This window comes from Ornithodoros turicata, chromosome 6 (assembly GCF_037126465.1).
Source record: "Ornithodoros turicata isolate Travis chromosome 6, ASM3712646v1, whole genome shotgun sequence".
In the NCBI taxonomy this organism is placed as follows: domain Eukaryota; kingdom Metazoa; phylum Arthropoda; class Arachnida; order Ixodida; family Argasidae; genus Ornithodoros; species Ornithodoros turicata.
Window position 1 is genome coordinate 31386812 of NC_088206.1, and position 21145 is coordinate 31407956.

Genomic DNA, 21145 nt, shown 5'->3' on the forward strand with positions numbered 1-21145 from the left:
TTCTGTGACTGTGGTATTGCCTATGACTTAAAGGATAATGTCAATCTAAAATAGTGGAGTTAAGAGGAGAATAGAATGGAGAATAGGAGTTAAGAAGTCATTTAAATCATTCTGTACAAGAGCTGTCCTTTTACCGAATAGCTTTTCAAAATGTGCTACGGGAATGATGTGGCAATTTCTAAGGAAGTTGCACTGAGGCAAAGTTGGTTGATTATCTTGCATGCTAAGGAAAGTGGAGCAAACCTGGTATTCTCACGTAGGACATGATATCTTGTTTGCTCAGCAATGCCAAGGAACGTGTTACTGTTCGCTGTTTGTGAAAGTGTTTCCTTTGCTCCTTGAGTATGAAGATCTGTTCACTCCCTCAAGAAACAGGATTGCACTCAGAACATGTCTTTTTGTGGTTTCTGTGTGTGGCAACTCCAGCTGACACAAGGACTGTATTACTGGCGTTGACACTCTTAGTTGTGTTTGTTTTGTTAAAGGGAGATTTTATAATGATTGTAAAATGCAGGGTGTCGGAGCGAACCGAAAAAAAAACGCTATTTTAGTGCGAACCGGAACGGAATCGAAACCGTATACGTTTTTTTCGCTCAGGAGGGAAACCGAAAAATATATCTAGCGGTTTTGACCCTTAGGCTCCCTTTGTAATGGTTTATCGTTCGCGCACGCACACAGACTTAGTACATGGCTGGTACATGTGACTCTAGCAATGTGCCGTAGTGCTAGTTTTAATTTGATCCCCCCAAACTCTCCTCAACTAAACAGCGACCCAAGGGGGCTGCATAACGGCTTCTTTATCGGTAATGTCGCGCAACGCGTCCCTTGTGTGAGAGCAGCAAAGTTGAATACATTTACGTATACGCGAGGGCAAGCCCGTGCGAAGTGGCAACTCTTTTGTGGACAGGACACGGAGAAAATAAAACGGAGCCGTCGAGCGCTTTTGTGAGTGAAGGTGTTCCTCGATTTGCGTCGTACTCGTGCGGTGGTGCTTGCTGGCTAGACAGTAGCAACAGATATTCGGATGGGACGCGATCGCTCCAACCCAGCAAGAAAGTACTTTATGTAAGACATCACGACAAACAAGTCCGTTTGTAGCATGTACATCAAGAAAGGAGAAAGCCCATTTGAACAGACAGTAACCTACAGGAACCAGGAGCTACCAATTTCACAGCTGTCTATTAATATTAAATACCATGTATGCGGAATAAACGGGTTTACGTTTTGTAACATTGTTTTTTTTTGTGGTGATGAATATTCCTAGCAGAAGCGGAACCGGTTCAAAAACCGGTATGAACTGTTATTTTTTTGCTCCGGAGCAGAACCGGTACCGGATCGTTTGTGATGTAACCGGAACGAAAACCGGAATGAAAAACGTTTCGGTTCGACACCCTGGTAAAATGTTTGTGCGACACCTTGTGCTTGGTACAGTCGACCCGCGTTTATCCGGACTTCGTTTATCCGGATCCTGCGCTATCCAGACAAAAAGCATGGGGACGGATTTCTCCCCATGTATTTCGCCCTTGTTTATCCAGACTTCAGCTTCCGGACTCGGACGAGAATTCTAGGGAACAGAAGTGACTAATACCCAGCAATCGGCTTCCGTTATCCAGTCATTGTCCAGAAATGACACTTGGCCCACACTTAGTCAAGCGATGTCGAGGATCCTAATCGTGGCCTCCTCTTTACTAACACAAAGAGGGTGTTGCTAGGAAGAATTTTCTCCCTTTGCGACTTTGCACGTTACACAAAAGTAATCCACTGAGCAGTCTGGTCCTTCAGGCGGGGAAGGTCCATAACGAGGACCCCTGCGCTGCAATCGCAGATGACGACATCGATAGTGTCGTCGCTTCCAATAGTGTTCAAGAAGAATCTGGTGATGAAAGCGGGGATGCACCAGCTGTGACGGTAGAAAATGTGCGGGCGGCACTGAGAACAGCGGTAGTATTTTCCATGCAACGAAACAATATTTCACAAGTTAATGCCATTAGCAAAGGTTTGCAAGAACTGGATGTGTGTATTAGAATGAAACAGATGACAATGGATAGTTTTCTGTGTAATGGTCGATAAAGATGTCCTTTTAGGGTCACTCTGGATTTTCGTGTTTCACTTATCCGGTTCCCCCGCTATCCGGACATTTTCACAGAAAACAAGGCCGTCCGGATAAATGCGGGTCAACTGTACATAATAGCCATCGAATACCCACGATAAACTTTCTTCTCCTTGTGCGATGCGTTATGCTCAAATACGAAATAATTTAAACCAAAACTGGACTGTGGAAAGCAGGATGAAGGAATTTCATTGTCTTAATGCAATGGCGTGGGCATAGATAAGGAAGTTATTCGACAAAAGGAACGTGTTGCCAGTGAGGTTACAGTGCAAAAAGAGTAACTAAGTTATGGATAATGAAAATGAGCTTGAAGTTGCCCACAAAAGTCTTCCTTCTAAGCAGGCTGGTCACTTCCCAACTTTGAAAAATTACTGTGATTTGGGCTTCATTTTCAACTACGATGTTTTGAAGGTGTGTTCTGATCATGTCAATGATTGTAGAAATAACACAAGCGTGAAATCAGTTGTGTTAAGTGTCCCATAGACCTTGTCGTGTTACTCTCAAACAACCAGTCTCCGTGCGCTCCTTGGCCTCGTTCCCAGCGACGACACAATGGGTGGATTGCCAAAATCGCTTTTCCCATTGGGATGAATACTGATGGCCGACGTCTTTAATGAGCATGACCGACGGTAATGTAACATTCCATATAACTAGTCATCCGGTAAACATACTAGCATGTCAACGTTCGACAGATCAACGAAAAAGAAGATTGCTTGCTTCCGCGTATGATATACACACTTGTTCACGTGAGGAGTGCTGGCCGATGCGATATCTTTTCTACACCGGTTCCCGGGCGGGAGAAAACGAACGGACACGAAAATGAAGGATCTCTGCACACGGCAGTCCACACATGCACAGTTCCTGTGACTACCACGGGTTGGCAGCACTAATGGCGGCGCCCATTCCTTGAATCACGTTTTTGTGTATAAGCAGAGTGTGTCAACATCCCTTCAGGTTAAGAAACAACCTGTACATTAAAGGGACAGAGATAGATAGGGTTCGTACTTGTCTGATACGAGCCACACCAGGCTGCTGTATTTTGAGCAGTATATCAGCAGCATCATGCTTTTGACATCATGTCTCTTGCAGACATCATACCTGCTTATGTGCATTGGTGGATGAGCTTCCTGCAGGTTTGGTCCGTTTCTCCTATTAGCGTCCCAGATTTTGGAAGAACGATTTTACTGATGTTTTGAGCCTATCTTATGGCTGGAATTTTGTAATTGGTTATAAAACAAATCTTTTGATAAGTGTTTCATGAGTAGTGTCATGAACATTTAACGAATTCAGGAGAAGCGAGCATGGCGAGTTTATGTGTTGACATCTCACATTTTAATGCTGACACCTGAGGGACTGCTGTTGGTTGCACCACACTACTTACTGTGGCAATTTCTGATTATAATCATTCCCTTGCAGTGGGTTCCATACAAAAAATGGTAAACCAACTTGGAACTGTCCAGGACTCTGAATCACTACGGTCACAACTGTAAGTGCAAACTTTGAATGTTTGCCTCTTTTCCTGCCAAAATAAATAGATTCCCCCCTCCCCTTGTCTCTTTTGACGCAATGTGCACCTATACGCGGGGTGTTTTCTTTATCTTTTACAAATTTTTTATAAAAATGCTACGACAGCAGCATAGATGTCGTTTTTGCAGTTCAGTTATACAGCCAGGTGGACATGCTCTCAAAGAGAGTGTGTTACTGTAAGGTGACTAATTACCTAAAATTCATTATTTGTTTTTATTAAAATTCATGTCTATTTATAAATCTTGTTGAAAGCCATGCTATCTTTAAAAAATCCTGGAACGATCGCAGGCCAATTTCGCTATGCAAATGAGCCGAAACCAAAACTGTGCACCTCAGGAGTTGACGACCTTCTCTGACGGACGCTTACCTGGGTCACAAAGCGATTGATCTCTGCTCCTACTCCAATCATCTCCCTTGCTACAGAGCACGTGGCGCTCTGACGTGAAATGAGCATTGTCCTCCCTTTGCTCCCGACTGGCGCGGTTTTAGCTTTGGCTCATTTGCATACCAGAATTTGCTGATAGATATTTTGTCACATGTGCACGCTTCAGGATTTTAAAAAATGGAATGGCTTTCAACCACTATTGTCTCGCAATCTGCTATTCCTATTCACTTTTGCTAGAAATCTTCTAATTTTAGGTAATGAGCCATCTTTTAGTTACATACCCTCTTCGAGATGATGTCCACCTAGCCGTATAACTCAATTGCAAAAACGACATCATGCTGCTCTCATAATTTTTTCAGTAAAACATCTGTTAAGGATAAAATTCCCTGTATCTCGTTGTATGGACTTATTTTCTTTCTATGACAAAGGGCCAGGCAACAAGTGATGTGGCGTACACTTTTATGAGCCCTAAAATTTGGTAGTGTTTAGGACCTGGTGCATGAGGTGGCACCACAGGTAAATGTGGCTCTGGAAAAAAGTAATAAAGTGAAGACATATGTCATAGTCTAGCACAAAGTGTGTTTCTGACGCTGTCAGCATCAAGGCTGCGAACCACAATTTTGGTTTTGCTACACTTATAGCATGAACATGTATTGTTGATAGTATTCTATCTCCTTCTTGTAAAACAGCCTTAGTTTTAATTTCAGGGTTCACATACCATTTTAAGGGGAGACGCGGCGGTCAACTCGCGAAAAATGAAGAGAAACAAAACAGATTTTCTGGAAATAACTTTTTTAGTGAAAAAAAATCTTCTATGTGACCCCAAAATATTTTTGTTCAAATGTGCCCCAAAGTGCCTCCAAATTAGTTTTTTCTGAGCCATGGTAGCAGGCAATATCTCGGAAATGACCAAAAATAGTCGTTTTTCGTAAAGCCATATCTCAGGAATGACACCACCGAGCGACACCATCTTTGCACCAATCGAAATCACTTTTAGTCCTCTTCAAAGTTTCCGCGCATCCACACTTCTCTAGTGAGGAGCGCTCTGACAGATAAGGAAAGTTCCAGGGCCCCAAAGCGAGAAATCCGTGCCACGTGATCTCTGCACTCGTTAAGATTGGCCGCTCCTTGATTGCCTTCGGCAACTGGCTCCTCTGACCACTGGAGCATCGGCTCATTCTCATGAGGGGATAGTGATCACATCTTTGGTTTCTATTTTGTGCATGTTTTCGAACTGTGACGTTTCTTACGATGGACAAACAAGTTTTTAAATGAAAGTACGGCACCGTCCACCATTTTGGAAGTCGCAGGGAGAAGCCCCCACTGACAAAGAAGAATAAGACCTCTGTGCCGGAATTCAAAAGTGAGCACTTTGTTGACGTGTTTAGCAGTGGTGATATCGTCGAAGCACGACCAAGTTCTGCTTTTGGTGTCGTCGTCGAAGCACTACCAAGTACTTCTTCCCGTAATGTTACGGAATCTGTGCCATTCATGAGTACAGGTTGCACAGTCCAAGTTCATTTGCAGCCATCGTTTGTGTCGGCAGAGGCTACATTGAGTGTGCCGTGGCAGTACAAGCATCGTTGAGTTCCGTGTCTGCCACTGAGCGTAAAATGACGCCAACTGGTCAGGATCTCAACCATGGGCATTCCCAGGATTTATTGTGTGGATGTTGAGAGGTGCATATGACACCTGAGAATTGTGACACAACTGCAGGTCAGTGGTTATTACCATGGAAAGAAGGGAGCAGAGTTTATGAAGTGAACCTCTGCTGGTTATCCAAGCCATTAAAAGTGTTGGACAAGGGTCTACTGCCTCGCTTGACTTTTGGTCAAAGACAAAATCAGCCAAAGTGCATCAAACAAAGAGCCAGAAGGGCAGGAGAACCTGTGCACAAAAGGACACAAAAGACTACAGTGCTCGAGCCTTCTAATGTGCAGTAAAAATAGCACTATACACACTATAACACAATAAAAATGCAGTGAAACTTTGCACTTAATTTTCTCAAAACAACGTTTCGCTCTCCCTGCTCCGCTTGTGAAACTGATATCTCCGCAACCACTCGGTCTATTTTGATGCGGTTTGTTTTCTTAGTCACTGAGCCTTGCTAGAGGTCGTGACATTCTTTCTTTCTTTCTTTTTTGTTTTTGTTTCAGGTAGATCAGTTTATAATTTATGCTACCGTCATACATTTCTTTGCCAGATGCACCAGTCACAACCACATAAAAAAATCAAAACCACAAATTTTTGTGGTGGAAATTGAAAAAACTAGGAATGTCATGACCTCAACCGTACATTTGGGGGTATACTCCAAGTTGAAACAGTCTTCTGTCACATTTTTCAAACTCTGCAGGCCTTTCGCAAAATACAAAGTTAAAAATTTTGCAAAAAAAAAGTTCCTCAGATATCATCATAATTTCTTGGTTAATTCATTTTGAGAGCATTATCAACATATGTCCAAATTTTCATCATAATCTATTGAGAAAAAAAAAGTTTGTGTTGATCCTTATGTCCCTCCCCTTAAGTTCACTGGGATATTTTTCCTTCATTATCCCACAAAAGTGTGTGTTATCTGTTACTGTGCCAAAAGCCAAATGCTGAGCAATGCTTTCAAAGATCGTTCACACAAGGCTCCATTCCCCAAAGTGCTCTTTTCTTTCTCGTTGTGTGATATACAGTCAACCCTCGATTTATGAACACCCTCGGTTCCCCAAAAAATCGTTCATAAATCGAGGGATTCATAAATCGAAAATTCCTTTAAGTGAGTACTATCGAGCAAATGGAACAGTATTTCCGAGTTTGTATTGTGTTTATAATGCAATATATTGTGTAATTTTTTGTGTGCTTTCGACCATGTCTTCTGCTGTATCAATCTCACAAAGCACATATGTTAGCGCATTCACACTCTGTTTATTATGCAATACTAAATAGTTTAATTTTGCTTTGGATGATGCCTTCCGCTGTGTCAATCTTGGAAAGAGGAGATGTCGGCACATTTGCGCTCAACTGTACTCGGATTTCCTCTGGGGTTTTTAACCTATGTTTATTAATCTTCGGGTGGCAGAGGACACCTTATTCATGAATTGAGGTCAGGAACACTTCTGCAAAAACCCGTTTGTTGTTCGGATTTCGAGGGGTTAAGAACCGAGGATGCAATACCTGGAAAATGTTTTGTCTGTTCAGGCGTCATGCATAAGACCACAAATAATCCCTTTGAAGGTTTTTGTTGGCCTCGGAATGATCCGTTCATAAATTGAGGGCAAAAACGCTGGGCAACTCCTAGTTGGTTCCCAGAAGTTCCATTCATTATTCGAATATCGAGGTTCATAAAACGAGGGAAAAATGCATGTAAAAAGTTTGGTTCCTCGTGCTAGTTTTCATAAAATGAGGGAATTCATAAATCGAATGTTCATAAATCGAGGGTTGACTGTACCTTGGCTCTGCACTCGTTATGTGTTACTCAGGCAAGGGTGATTTAGATTTATACTCGTTTCTGTTTCACTTTACCTATTACAAGTTTAGGATGATACTCCAAGGCAGCGGTTTTGCCATATCTGACCGTCTGCATAGGGCATTCACAAAGTGAAGAAAGCAAAACCTGAAATTAACTTATTCACTACATATTTGCACCCCAGTTGTCGTTTCTGGACACCATGTTTCCCCGCAGTGCATAGGGTAAGTGTTGTTGCTTCACAGGCACCAAATGCAGCAGAATACGAACCAACTAGCCAAGGAGACAAATAACCGGTTGAAGGCCCTGGCAAATCTTTCTGGAAGCGACTTGAGGCAACGCAAAATTCTACGGGAGAAGTTGGCCAATGACTTCTCAGAGGCACTGCACTGCTTCCAAACAGTGCAGCGGGCTGAAGCGGAAAAGGAAAAGGAGTCAGTGAAGCGAGCACGAACAGCATCTAATCGCATGGTTAGCATTGAACCTTGGCTTTTATTTTGAAGTTTTATTGGCACCTTCTAAAAGGGCCACTAATTATTGCTTTGCTGACATTCTTGTGCAGACCAATGTAACCAAAACTCTGGCTACATCAACACATTTTAATCAAAGTGTGTAGCTTTGAGGAACTCTTCGCCTATATCATCCCAGTTAGAAACCTACATAATGCAGCCAACCAAGGGCATAGATTTTGTACGCATTGCTATTGTACTCTAATTTAATGATGGCAGTTGAAGAAAAGGCACCAGCAGTAGGATTCGAACCCACACCCTCTGATTGCCGGTCAGAAATATTACCAATTACACCATGCTAGCTACCCTCTCTTCAACGTACCAACCCATGCTAGGAAACACGGGGACATGCACTCACCCTCAACACATTCTCTCTTACATTTTTGCCAGTAACTCCCACATTCACACCGATGAACACACTCATGGCAGGCAGAGGTGACAATGTAATGTGGCAGGCAATGTAAGACACAAGGTGTTGTAACGTACGAGACAATGTGTTGACGGTGAGTGCGTGTACCTGTGTTTCCTACCGTGGCTTGGTACGTTGAAGAGAGGGTTGCTAGCATGGTGCAATTGGTAGTATTTCTGACTGCCAATCAGAGACTGCAGGTGCTTTTTTGTCAACTGCCATCATTAAATTGAAGTATACAACTGAGTGTTATGAAGGCTTGTGTTGTTTTGGTCCTATGTTTAGTTGCCTCATCCACTACAATGCTATTGTGTTGTCTGTTTTACACCATACTTTATTTATAAACCAGCCAGACCGGAATTTTCACAAAGCCTCTCATGTAATGATACCCTGACATAATCAGATTTTGCATTACCGTCAATACCGTTATAAACGGGCTTGACTGTGCGTGCTTGTTTCAGTATCTTCTTAAAAATGAACTGACATTAAAGAATGACTGCCTCTAACTTTGCTGTCAAACATGTGCCTGAAAGCTTCCAACTGAAATGTGGATTGATTAGTTTCAGTTCACTCACCTGATAGTTCCATTCTCTGTTGCATAATGTCTGCTGCACTGCATAACCAACCAATGGGGACAAAACTATCAAATATTGGCTTCTGTTTTACAAGAACATACGAGAATAGCGAAGTGATTTTTCGGTCTTTTCCACCACGTGTCTTACAACAAAACAACCCTTACAACAAAATTGTGCGGCCAAATGACGAAGAAATTACGAAAACTCACTGGTGACCATTACTGTGCGGCGCTCATGTGGCGTCACGTGCGTCATCGCTGGTTTAAAACAGCCAACAGATTTTTTCACGCCAGAATAAATATACTCCTTGAAGTATGATCGAAAAGTGTTAATGATTTCTGGAAGGAGCAATATTACCACCGTAATCTAACTCTGGCATTAAAGGACCACCCGTTCCTTGTTACTGTGATACCGAAACATATCGAAACCGAACCTCCACAGTGCAGTACTGGCAACACTACTCGGCGCAGATGCGAACCATAATAGCAGAAAAATGTCTGGAGGAAACGATGGGTGCAGCCCTCCGCACTGCTTGTGTGCTAACCAACTTAGTTGTAAGAAGGCAGAGAAAGTTTCCATGAATTGTGAATTGAATGTACAAATATAAAAGCATCTATCTCATCCCAGTTCTGGTTTAACTGCCATACTGCCAAGATGTAGTTTCCTTATTCAAACCCAAACGAGAAGTTGCACGCGTTTGCGCCTCAGGTAGGAGCCAAGCAGTCTTTCAACAGTACAGTCGAGCCCACTTATAACGAACTTCACTGTCGCGCGGTATTTGTTCATTATATCCGAGCATTCGTACTAAGTGAACCATCCATAGTGAAGCGAGGAAACGTCGGAATTCACAACTATGCGAGTTTATTTTGAGAAAAAGTCAGTGATACGGGCCTGCGCACCGAAAGCCGAGCTTATCACTGTGCTCTCGAGCTTATTCAGTGCGGCCAAATGATCGTCGCCCAGAGCTTTGCTGCACACAAGCCGCTTCAGGGAAGCAATGTACTCAATCGCTGCTGACGAACTTACTGTCGCCGGGGGAGGCTCCGCATTTTCGTCATTCTCGTCAGAATCCTGTGGGTCACGTTCTACCCTGACCTCACTCATGATGCCTTCATGGTGAACGGCTCTGCGATGTCAGCGCCGTTGTCTGCGCCAACAAAGTCGTCCCAACCAATGCTGGGATCAGCCAGATCAGCATCTACGACACGTTTCCACAACTCTTCGTGGAGCCCATCTTGTTGACAAGCATCCACAACTGCATCGTCTTCGTTGACAACATCCATGAATCCCGCCTTGCGAAAGCAATGGAGAATGCACTGTCTGCTGATTTCCATCCAAGACGCCTTGATCATTTCCACGGCACCAAACAAGGAGATGCGGAGCGGGATGTCAACAGTTTGACGATCGATGGCAATCAGGAGCCGCTGCACCAAACGCCGCCTATAGCACACTTTAAACGCATGGATGATGCCTAAGTCCAGCGGCTGAATCTTCGACATGGCGTTCGGCTGTGACCGCCGCCAGAGAAGGCTTCACGTGGTGCGCAGCACAGTTGTCCAGCACAAGCAGGACCTTCCTCTTTTGTCGTGCCATGTCGCGGTCGAACTCTGCAAGCAACTCTGCAAGCCACTCGGCAAACAAGTCACGGGTCATCCAAGCTTTTTTGTTGAGGTGATTGCGCACTGGCACGTAGTGGCCGAAGCATCGCGGCTTCTGGTACTTCCCGATTACGAACAGCAGGCGCCGGTCGCTGCCATCCATGTTCGTACACAAGAGCACAGATATGCGAAGCTTGCTGTTCTTGCCACCACTACACTTGTCCCCCTTCAGTGCATGCGTTTTTGCAGGAAGCATTTGATAAAATAATGCAGTTTCGTCGGCATTGTACACATCCTGCGCACTGTAGCTTACGATCGTGGCAATGTTTTCGTCGAGCCACGTGTTGACATCCTCCATGTTGACAGAAGCAGCTTCTCCGGCGACACCCTTGAAGACGATCCCATGGCGGACCTTAAACCGATGGAGCCATCCATTCCCGGGGCTAAAATCAGGAAAGTCCAAAAGGAATGCGAAGTCTTTTGCCTTTGATAGCATCAATGGCCCACTGATCGGTATGTTCCGAGACTGGGCGTCCACGAACCATTCCAAGAGGGCATCTTCGACGTCTGCGTAGGTCGCTTTGCAAATCCGCTTCCGTGTCGTCGGGTCGGCGTTGATGGTGGCGTGCAAAAACTTCTCTTTGTCCTTTGCGATTGTCGAGATTGTGAACCTGGACAAGCCATACTTCCTAGCCAAACCCGAGATCTTCTTGCCCCTCGCCAGGTCAGTAACGATTGCAACCTTTGTTGCAATGTCCACGGCTTTGCGTTTGGCACCGCATGTTGACGCCATGGTGTGTCTCCAACCTCCTACTCTTTCACCGTCGTGCACGGGATTGAAACTGAAACTTGGAGACACGGCGGCGGTGCCTTTCCCGTTTCCCTCTCTCATCTGTTCTCTTCCCTCTCCCAGGGCTTCCCTCTCCCAGGAGCCAATGGGCTCGTGATAGTTGAGAACTCGCGCTTCGACGTAAAAATCTGACGTTTGATGACGTTTGATGACGTGAAAAACTCTCAGCACCTCACTTTAGTCCGCAAGTGAACTCGCGAGTTTCATCATCTTGGCACGGTGGTCTGAAGGGCAAGAGACGCCAGCACGTGACCAAAGCCCGTGCAGCGCCTGACGCGCTGGATTGGAGGTGTGCCTCAGGAAGAGGTGGACAAGCGCGTTCTGGAGGAGGAAAGGGCGCAGAGAAGAGGGGAAAAGGGCAACAGGGAACACTTTCCGCGGCTTTTCATACAAGTTTATTGCACGTGTCAGTTCGCTGTAAGCGCGTGATTGTTCGCTGTATCTGAGAAAAAATACCATAGGCTTAATGCATATTTTGACGGTCGCGTTATTGTAGTTCGTAATAAGCGAGCATTCGTTGTAGGTGTGACCTTTATAAGTGGGCTCGACTGTATACTGCTTTCACAGTATATTACTGCAGTACTACATAGAACTATGATTTTGTACTACAGCGATATGATGCACATCCTCTTTAACAAATTCACTGTTACAACTTTTTCTTTTCTTTTCGTGGCCTTCTGAGTTTCATTGTAAAGGAGTTTACTGCATTACAAGAAGATCTTTTGCGAGTCGACTTTGAAGCCAGGATTCATACTTTCTGTGTCTGAGATTCCTGCACACTGGTCTCCAGCACAGACAAATTTCTAGATACTACACAGTTTCCTTCTGTTTTGGCGCAGGCAATAACTTGTCGTTTGGAAGAGGCCTCGTAGTGTAAACGCTTTTGCTTTATTGCGTTTCAAATCTTATAACGACAGCCAACGCACGTACAGTGGAGACCACTTATAACTAGGGCCTGACTTTTTCGGGTTTTATTTTTGGCCAAATTCGGGGGGTAAATATCGGGTGATATTTTTCATTCAAACATTCGGGTGTATTCGGGTTAAATCCCGTTACGGCATATTCTGTCGTCAGGAATTCGGGTGCATTCGGGTGATTTTTTTTTGTTTAATAAAAATTTGTCTTAACATGGAACTAATGTTTAGCAATGTCATCAAACTTTATTTTAATGCACACATACGAGTGTGCCACGCAACCAGGATGTTCTCGGGTAGATTCGGGTTAAACCCGAATTTTACAGATTTCGTTCGAGGGGTAAATATCGGGCGGATACGGGTTTAACCCTAAAAAGTCAGGCCCTACTTATAACGTAACCGCTTACAGTGTGGGACCGCTTATAATTAGGGAGTGACTTTTTCGGGTTAAATGCCTTTCTCAGATTCTAGGGGTAAAAATTGGGTGCTATTTTTAACTCTCTAATTCGGGGAGAAATCGGGCGATAAGTGTGCCTTCGGGTGTTTTTGTTTCTGCTCTTGTCTAAATTTCCTAATCTCTCTTTTTTGTTTTTTCGTGGGATCGTAACCTTCCAGCAGTAATCCCTGAAGGTTGGCAAGGCATACACAGTGTTGACACACATGGGTGTAGCTGGCAACGTAAGTGACCCATTCTTACATGTGTTACACGTGGTGACCTTTGTTCGTCTTCAGTGGAAACGTCACTTCAGGATTTCATAGTGACTGCAGTTCGGGGAGAAATTGGGTTTAACCCGAATTGGTTGGTAGTCAGTTCGGGAGGGAATAACCGGGCGGAATCGGGTTTAACCCGAAAAAGTCACTCCCTACTTATAATGCAGCTTTTCCCGACCCCCAATAGTCTTCCCATAGAACATACTGTACAGGATGTTATAATGGTCCATCCCAGCGCGGAATACCGGTTACAGTGCGGTCACCGAAGGACAGAGCGCATTTGTCAGCGAATTCCGAAGCGTGAATCACCCATCGCGGAGAACGCTTCTGTTATCTCCTCGTGATGAAGTGGGCGAGGGTGTCTTGCGAGGAGGTTGGCTGCTGGGAAAGCTTTATTACTTCTCTTTATACTGCATTATATCACCCGTGCCATCTGAGACACGATCGATGTGCAAAACTTGTTGAACGATCTTGTCGAGAACAACTTTGTCTCTTCAGCTGACACTTTTGACGGGCACCAATGTCTGCATCTACGAGCGAACAGCCACTAATAAAGCGATAGTGCAAGCTGTCCGGGACTGTGAGGCGTGCGTGCTGGAAAGCGACTGGGATGATGATCGGGACTTTGCGGCAGCAGTCCCGCAAAGAGGCGATAGTGTGTGAGCACAAACTAGGGGACTTCTGTACCCAGAATGGAGTGAGCGACAAGGCATTCAGTTGCCGTGCCGTTGTTGGGGACACACCTGCAAGACACGGTCAGGAAACTACGCCAGACAAAAATCGCGGCATTTTTCCAGGCTCCGCGAGAACGTTGAATAAATTGTTTTCTCTGCAAGAAATCTCTGCGCTGTTCAGTCTGGTGCACAGTATGGTATAGCAGAAAGGTTGGTGCTCAATCTCGGGCATGTATTGGCCTAAAACTGTGACATTTGGTTATAGTGCGGTACCGCTTGTAGTGCGGATTTTCGGCGGTCCTGCGGCTTACGTTATAAGCGGTCTCCACTGTACTCTCAGGCAGCCTTGTGGTACTTCAAGTTTTGTACCGCAACCAACATCCAAGAGGTTTAGGATTGACATCCAGACACTTGCGGCACCCTCTGCATCCCTCTGCATGCATTGTGTTTTGGAAGAGTCAGGAGTGGGCCTGCTTGGATGGCTTACACTCTATTCTTATGCGCATGCAATTTTAGGCAAAATTTTTCTTGGGAAAAATGTGCGAGTTAGAATCGGGTAAATACGATATATGATGTTAACATTGCCTTGAGTTTGTGGGACAACACAGGACGAGAAGAACACATGACAGACTCATGAACCAGCAATGAAGCTTTAATACATAATGTGCAAGGAAGACGGGGTAAAAAGAAACCAAACCGTACACTTTGGCATCTCGGCGTAAGTGAATATGACGCATATAACACGAACCTCTTAAACAAGCAGTGAGGTGACATTTAACGTGGCTCGAAATCCTGCCTCGTCTATCAAGCTGTCCATCAGGAGTCACCGTGTAAAATATTTTTGCTCTGGGGTGCGTTATAGCTGTGCAGTCGAATTTACAAAAAACTGTCTGAGCGAGCAGCACGACCTACTAGATTATAACGACCATGTCAGGCGCACCCCTTCTATGCGCCGCATTTTTGGAAGGTAGCGGTGGCACTTCTCATCATCCCAGTTATTGCTTCCTCAACTCCTACAATACTTTGTACTTCAGCTTACATTAGTATTTCTGTGCAAGCGGTGGACGTTCCACAGATGTTTCATTCCGAGGTTGATTATCATCATCATTCTACGCATTTTCATAGGAGCTATCGCTGTCGTCTGGGTCGTCTGCTACGGTAGTCGTGCATACGCTTCTGCGCGTTCAGAATTCAAATTTCCATCGTCCAATCGTGTTGTGCCGATCAGTAGCGCCCCTGGCGGATCGTGCAGACAGGCTCCTCATAGGGTTTTCTGATTGTGACATGGTCGTTATGATCTAGTAGGTCGTGGGGAGCAGCCCTGGACGGCAGACATGATGCTCTTTTGACTTCGAGACGGCTCTGTGCCTTGTCTCTTCTTCTTTTTTTTGTTTTGCTTCGCAGCTCATTCGCCGCTTATATACGCATGGGCTGTGTCACCGTAGGCGTAAAAAAGTTTACGGAACACGGCGCTGCCGTATTTCTTCATCAGGGCAGCCCCCTGCTGGTATCAGGAAGAGATCGAATAAGAATCGGGTGACCGGCTTTTCTATCCATCTCGCACTATGTGTGCCTGCTCCTGTTTGCTGCTAGGGTGTCTCTCCAATGGAGAAATGCGACACCCTGGTGTTCTGTAAACTTTTGTCCCAAGCTGTATAAGTAGGGCCTGACTTTTTAGGGTTAAACCCGTATCCGCCCGATATTTACCCCCCGAACGAAATCTGTAAAATTCGGGTTTAACCCGAATCTACCCGAAAACATCCGGGTCGCGTGGCACACTCATAAGCGTGCATTAAAATAAAGTTTGATAACATTGCTAAACATTAGTTTCATGTTAAGACAAATTTTTATTAAACAAAAAAAATCACCCGAATACACCCGAATTCCTGACGACAGAATATGCCGTAACGGGATTTAACCCGAATACACCCGAATTTTCAAATGAAAAATATCACCCGATATTTACCCCCCGAATTTGGCCAAAAATAAAACCCGAAAAAGTCAGGCCCTATGTATAAGGTACATGAACAACTTCTTGCAGTCTTCAAACTTCTGTATGTGGGATGTGGTGCGCTGCTGGCTTTGACCAGATTTCATGAAGGGTGGTAAGCTTGTTGTGAATAGAGCAGGCTAGTCTGATTTCTTGCAAGGCCCAAGGCATGCGAAATACCGTAGTAAAGGGGTAGAACAATGCAGCGGCTAACTGGTCGTTCAGGGTTCACGAGTTTTGGAGGATTGAGGAGATTGTGTAGGTGCTGGCTTCCAAACGGAAACAATATAGACACACCACATGCTGTATGTACCACGTGCTTAGTGGCAACATCTTGAGCTCGATGGTGGATGTAAGAATGTGGCAGCTAAGACTAAAAAACTATGGTTTGTTCACGAAGTCTACATATCACACATGACCCTATCGCAGTGGTCCTGCAGTCCTAGGCGGGAACCGCATGGAGCGTATTTCATGATTTAAATGGGCAGCATTGCCTCAACCTAACCATGCACAGTGTCAGCAGGGCAAAACCAAAACTTTTCCAACTGCATTCAATAGATTCTTGGCAATGAGGTTGGCACATAGACATATCGAGCTAGGCCTGGTGGTAATCAGTCACTAGCCGCGGTAAATAAATGTGACAGAAGTGCATCATATTGAGTTTTCACACCTCCTCGCGCCTATCCCGACCGGTGGATTGTTTGACGTGGCCCTCTCGGCTTTGAGGACAGTGCGGAGGTGCAGAGAGGATTTACTGCGATAACTCGATACAATACACTTTTGTCGTAGTCATATAAAAGTGTGAAAACCACAAAGAAAGATGACACACAGACAGAGCACACTGTCAACAAATGTTTGTTTACTCGGACACGGTTGGTTTAAAAGCCTGCGAAAACTCCTTTCCTTGTGAAAGGATGGTTAACTAGCCAGCAAGCTGGTGATAAGTATCCATGGTAGCGACTCCCCCTCCCCAGACGAGGGACAAGAAGGGACATACACACATAATGCTTCAAATACTCCAATGAATGAATTGTTAACAGAGCACTCTGATAAATATAAATAATTTTCTTAAATGTGAAAGTACACTTACTAGTTCCTAGAGCGTCCGCGACATCTGCCCAGAGCAGCAGCGTAGCCTGGAAAATATTTCGGGTGGGGTTCTATGGTAACTTTGCATGAGGGAGGAGGATTTCACCTTTGTTTCCCTTTCCCAAAAGCAGTACTAAAGGTATGGTTTCAGGATGAGGGTTGAATCTCCAAACCCCTCCTCTGGCTGCACCAGTGGTCCAGAGTAAATGCTTTGTAATCAGATCATTGTATTCTGTTTGTGTGCCATGCTGGTGGAAGCGCGGGGAAAATGCACTCACATGAGTTTGCTGTCACTGCTGACTGGCTGGGCCGATTTCGTTGTGCTACGTCTCTCCCTCTCTTGACTGAAATTTATATCCCGACATATATGAGCGTTGCGGTTGTGTGCCTATTCTTCTGCCATTTAGTTGGGGGAATAATGATGCTCTGCCCATGGTCCACTTGCATTCAGTTGGCAAATACACTCCATGCGGTTGGGGCCTTGAGATCACTTCAAATTACGTTACATGCTATGTTAGTTTCATACTTGTTATCATAATTGAAAACTTTGATTCCGTTACGTAGCTGCAATCGAAATCATACCAGACTCTTTCTTGCTTCAGCGCTAAGCAGTGAACGTCGTTTCAGCTTGTGCATCAGTGTTTTTATTCCATGCTGTGTGTGCACCCGTGTGCCACGCCATGGAACAGTCCCGGTGAAAAACAATAGTGCACGTTAGGAAGTGGACTGGCATCGCTGTCCGAAGGACGTGAAGATAAATGTTGTCAGCGGAACAGTCATGAGAACTGTTGTGGGCTACAATTCAGTGAATCGGTATTGAAAAATGCAGCACTGCGCATCATGCCGCGCATATACGGAACACTACGATCGGACTGGTTCCAAATCCACACTCTTACGATAGGTACGCGCACGCTTCTCCAGCTGTCTCATTGGATGCTGACAATCTTGGCTCCTGGGGATCCCATTCATTGCCGCCAAAGACAGATCTGTTTTCATTGCGTTTTTCTTCTAACCGGCAGCATTGTGTGAATTAATTTTGCTTGCATTGTACTAATTGAAACACACACTTTCATTTGAGAGTAAATTGTTTTTACATTTTAGTGCCCCTTTACCATCCCACCTTATGTCGTGGCAGGAGTTAGAGACGCAGTACAACATCTTTCGACAATGACGTCCTTGATGGCTAATTGTAACCAGGCGCCGCTGCTTTCGTTAGAACATTAAACCCTCCACCTTGCGATGCTAAAAGGACGCACATTGAGTACTATCATTCCAGATATATCTCGTGTGAAAGCTGCTGCTCTCTTACGTGACAGCGGCTGCTTTTGCTTTATGATAAATGTGATGGCTGGGACATCTCCCGCCGTGTTCACAACTACCACTTTTAAGAAACTTGCTGGAGATACTGCGATGCAATTCAGTATGGCTGTGCAACGGAGGTGCGGTACTTTGCTGGCGTTTGGAGAATTTGATGGTGAGCATCATGCTCCACCGTCACTGGCGAGTTGCACATTAAGTACTCCCACAATTACAACTCGGATTAGAATCTAATCCGACGAGGCCGGGCCACTTAACTGAACACAACACAAACCCATGCAAAAGAACTTCGAAAGAAAACCAACTCTGCACTAAACGCCTAGTAGTGCCGATAGCGATTGCACACATGCATATAACCCATGCACGCTGCTGTTGCATAGTTCTGTATTGTACAACTTTTATTCATGCACCTATGCATTCTATATGGATCTAGGGAGTAAAATGTCAGCCATCCATTACGTGCATTTTGCTTGTGGAGGCTGGTTACCAAGTGCGAATCCGGACAACGTGCATCCTCTGGACTGGCGCGAAGCTGTCGAGAAACCGTTTGTCAGGAACTGCATGGGTTTAGTGCATGATGCTCATATGTACGGGAAATCTCGAATATTTGGAGCTATCCTGTTTATTCAACAGCCAGAAATATAGAATCATCAAATCGAGGACGAATACTGAAAATATTTGATTCGTGTTTGAAACGTGGAATATTCGCCCAGCCCTAGTTTTGAGCTTTTGTGTAATGTCTTTGTTGGTGTTCTGGTGTTTGTTAAGCTAATGTTAAGCTAATGTTCACCAACTTGCCACCAGTTTTTCAGTTTTATCTTCCAAGTGTTTAATTTGTTCACTGTTATCTCCTCCAGTTTGAAGATCCAGCAAGAGAGAGCAGCTTGATCGAGCTTGCTTCCCCTCAACAACAGCAACAGAGCTTTGCACAGTATTCGGAAGAGGTGGACCTTAATTTGCTTAGAGAAAGGGAACAAGCCATTCGCAAGCTTGAGGTAATTTGGCTGTACTAATATCATCTTGGTACACAATCCCATGTCAGTCTTGAAACAGGATGTGTAGATGATGAGCCATGTAAATGAATCTCATATGAATTTAATACTAATACGGAGCAAATAGAGTACAAAATCTTACTGGCAAGTGCGGCCTAAAGGAGCAGACAGAATGTGATATCTACATGTTCATTTTGCAGGAATGCAGCAGGAGATACATGCCAAGTTCATTTGACTGAGTGTGTGCTCATAATATTCTGCGTCAGCTGTATCCGCTGTAGTGGTATTCGCCTCGAGATCGAACAGTGTCGCCACAGTGCGGCTGCTCCGTGAACTTCCCTTAGTGGGGATGCGCTGCTTGAGCCCGTGCTTGCGCTGCGGTCATCGTGCCCGAAAATGTGCGTGGCATCCAATAAGTTACATACCGTATTTACTCGCGTAATTTGCGCACCCCCACTTTTCCACAAAAAAAGTTGGGAAAATAAAAACTTGCATAATTTGCGCACTCCTACTTTCGTGCGCAACAGAGGTCGTTCCCCCCTGATGCTCTCACGTCACAGGGGGAACGAGGAATACACCACGAATTCCCTACATGTTGCCTAATGCAAGCAATGACTCCCCCTTGGTGGAGGAGATAAGATCAAAGGGATTACCCGGTATGCAATCTTATCTCTGTTTTGACCTTTTATCCCCTCCCTACAGTAAACCACGAAGCTGTGTGACATCGCGTTGGTTGGAGGAAAGAACATCCAGAACACGTGGAGGGAACATATCAGGAAAACTTCTGGTGGCAACATACGTGTCAGCATTCTGCAAGCTGGCTTCACCTAATGCATGCATGCTTTAGGAGAAGCTTGCTTTAGAAAGCGTCGAAAACACGTGCTGGGCCTTTTTGAATCATCTCGCAAATTTTTACAGCATTTTCCAAAAACGAAGAGAGAAAATCCTTACGATCGACTTCTTTCACTGACAGTTACAGAAAATGAACGGTCACTGTCTATTTTCTTGCCTAAATTTTTATTTTGGTGTAATTTTTTTTATACGAATTTCGGACGATAGGAATGTCTTCCGCTACCCCGTGAGATTCCTATCACCAAGATTGTATTGTATTATTCAGCTAAAGGACCATCTTTTAACAGATTTTGCACATTTTTCAAGTCGGCTTGTTAATGCCTCGCGTAATTTGCGCACCCCCAACCTTCGCGTCATTTTTCGGTAAAAAAAGTGCGCAAATTATGCGAGTAAATACGGTACTCAGGAACTCATTTCCATTTTGCAGCAATGTGGAAATTTGCAAACAATGAGAAAGGAGAGAGAGCAGAATTTGCCGCATGTATCATTCGTGATTATGCAGACAGTCATATTATTTTCAGTCAACACAGCTAATGTAAAATTACATGTGTCCAATGTTCAAAAACATTTTGTGGTGCTAAAAAGGTGCATGAGTATTTGCAAGCATTATTCCACTGTAAACTGAGACTGTATAAAGGAGCACCATATCATAGAGGTTATGCATTGTAACTGGTATTGCCAGTTCCTTTTATCAAAAGGTAGAGCAATGAAATAGTAGTAGTGAAGTAGTAGCAATGAATGAGTTTGAGTCGTGTGTTTGTGTCGTCCTTCTGTGTGCCGAGACTCAGGCATTTGCATTATGGAGTTCATCCACCAGCTGGCCTGCATATATGCCATCTGGCCAGCAATTAAGTATGTTTCTAGTTCCTCCATTAGCTCCATGTTTTAGAAGCAAAGATGTGGCAAGTTAAGATTTTCTAGTAGAGCTGCACATGCAGCAGACAAGACCATACAGTATCACCTAGAAAGGTAGAAGATACAGCGATAAAGGAAAGCGTATAAAGGAAGGAAAACATTGGTAGTTTTTCAAACAGCATGTGACAGATTTTGACCAATTGCTTGCGTGCATTCACGCACTCGCCATGTGTGTCTCTCTTCCTCTTTCTGTGGGTGCTGTCATTAGTGCTTTTGGCACCAAGTGACTCAAGTGACAAGTTTGGAGTGGTTCTCGTCCTGGGGCTCTTCCCTCAAT

General features: G+C 44.6%; 1 protein-coding gene across 2 annotated transcripts in view; it reads left to right on the forward strand.

Annotated features, from left to right (window-relative positions):
* The window catches only part of LOC135396512 (syntaxin-12-like), a 58637-nt gene that overhangs the window by 3072 nt on the left and 34420 nt on the right, over positions 1-21145 (forward strand). For both annotated transcript variants that reach the window (XM_064627523.1, XM_064627525.1), the window contains exons 4-6: positions 3527-3596; positions 7719-7944; positions 18967-19104. In XM_064627523.1, the coding sequence (XP_064483593.1) occupies positions 3527-3596; positions 7719-7944; positions 18967-19104 (434 nt within the window). The remainder of the gene's footprint in view (positions 1-3526; positions 3597-7718; positions 7945-18966; positions 19105-21145) is intronic.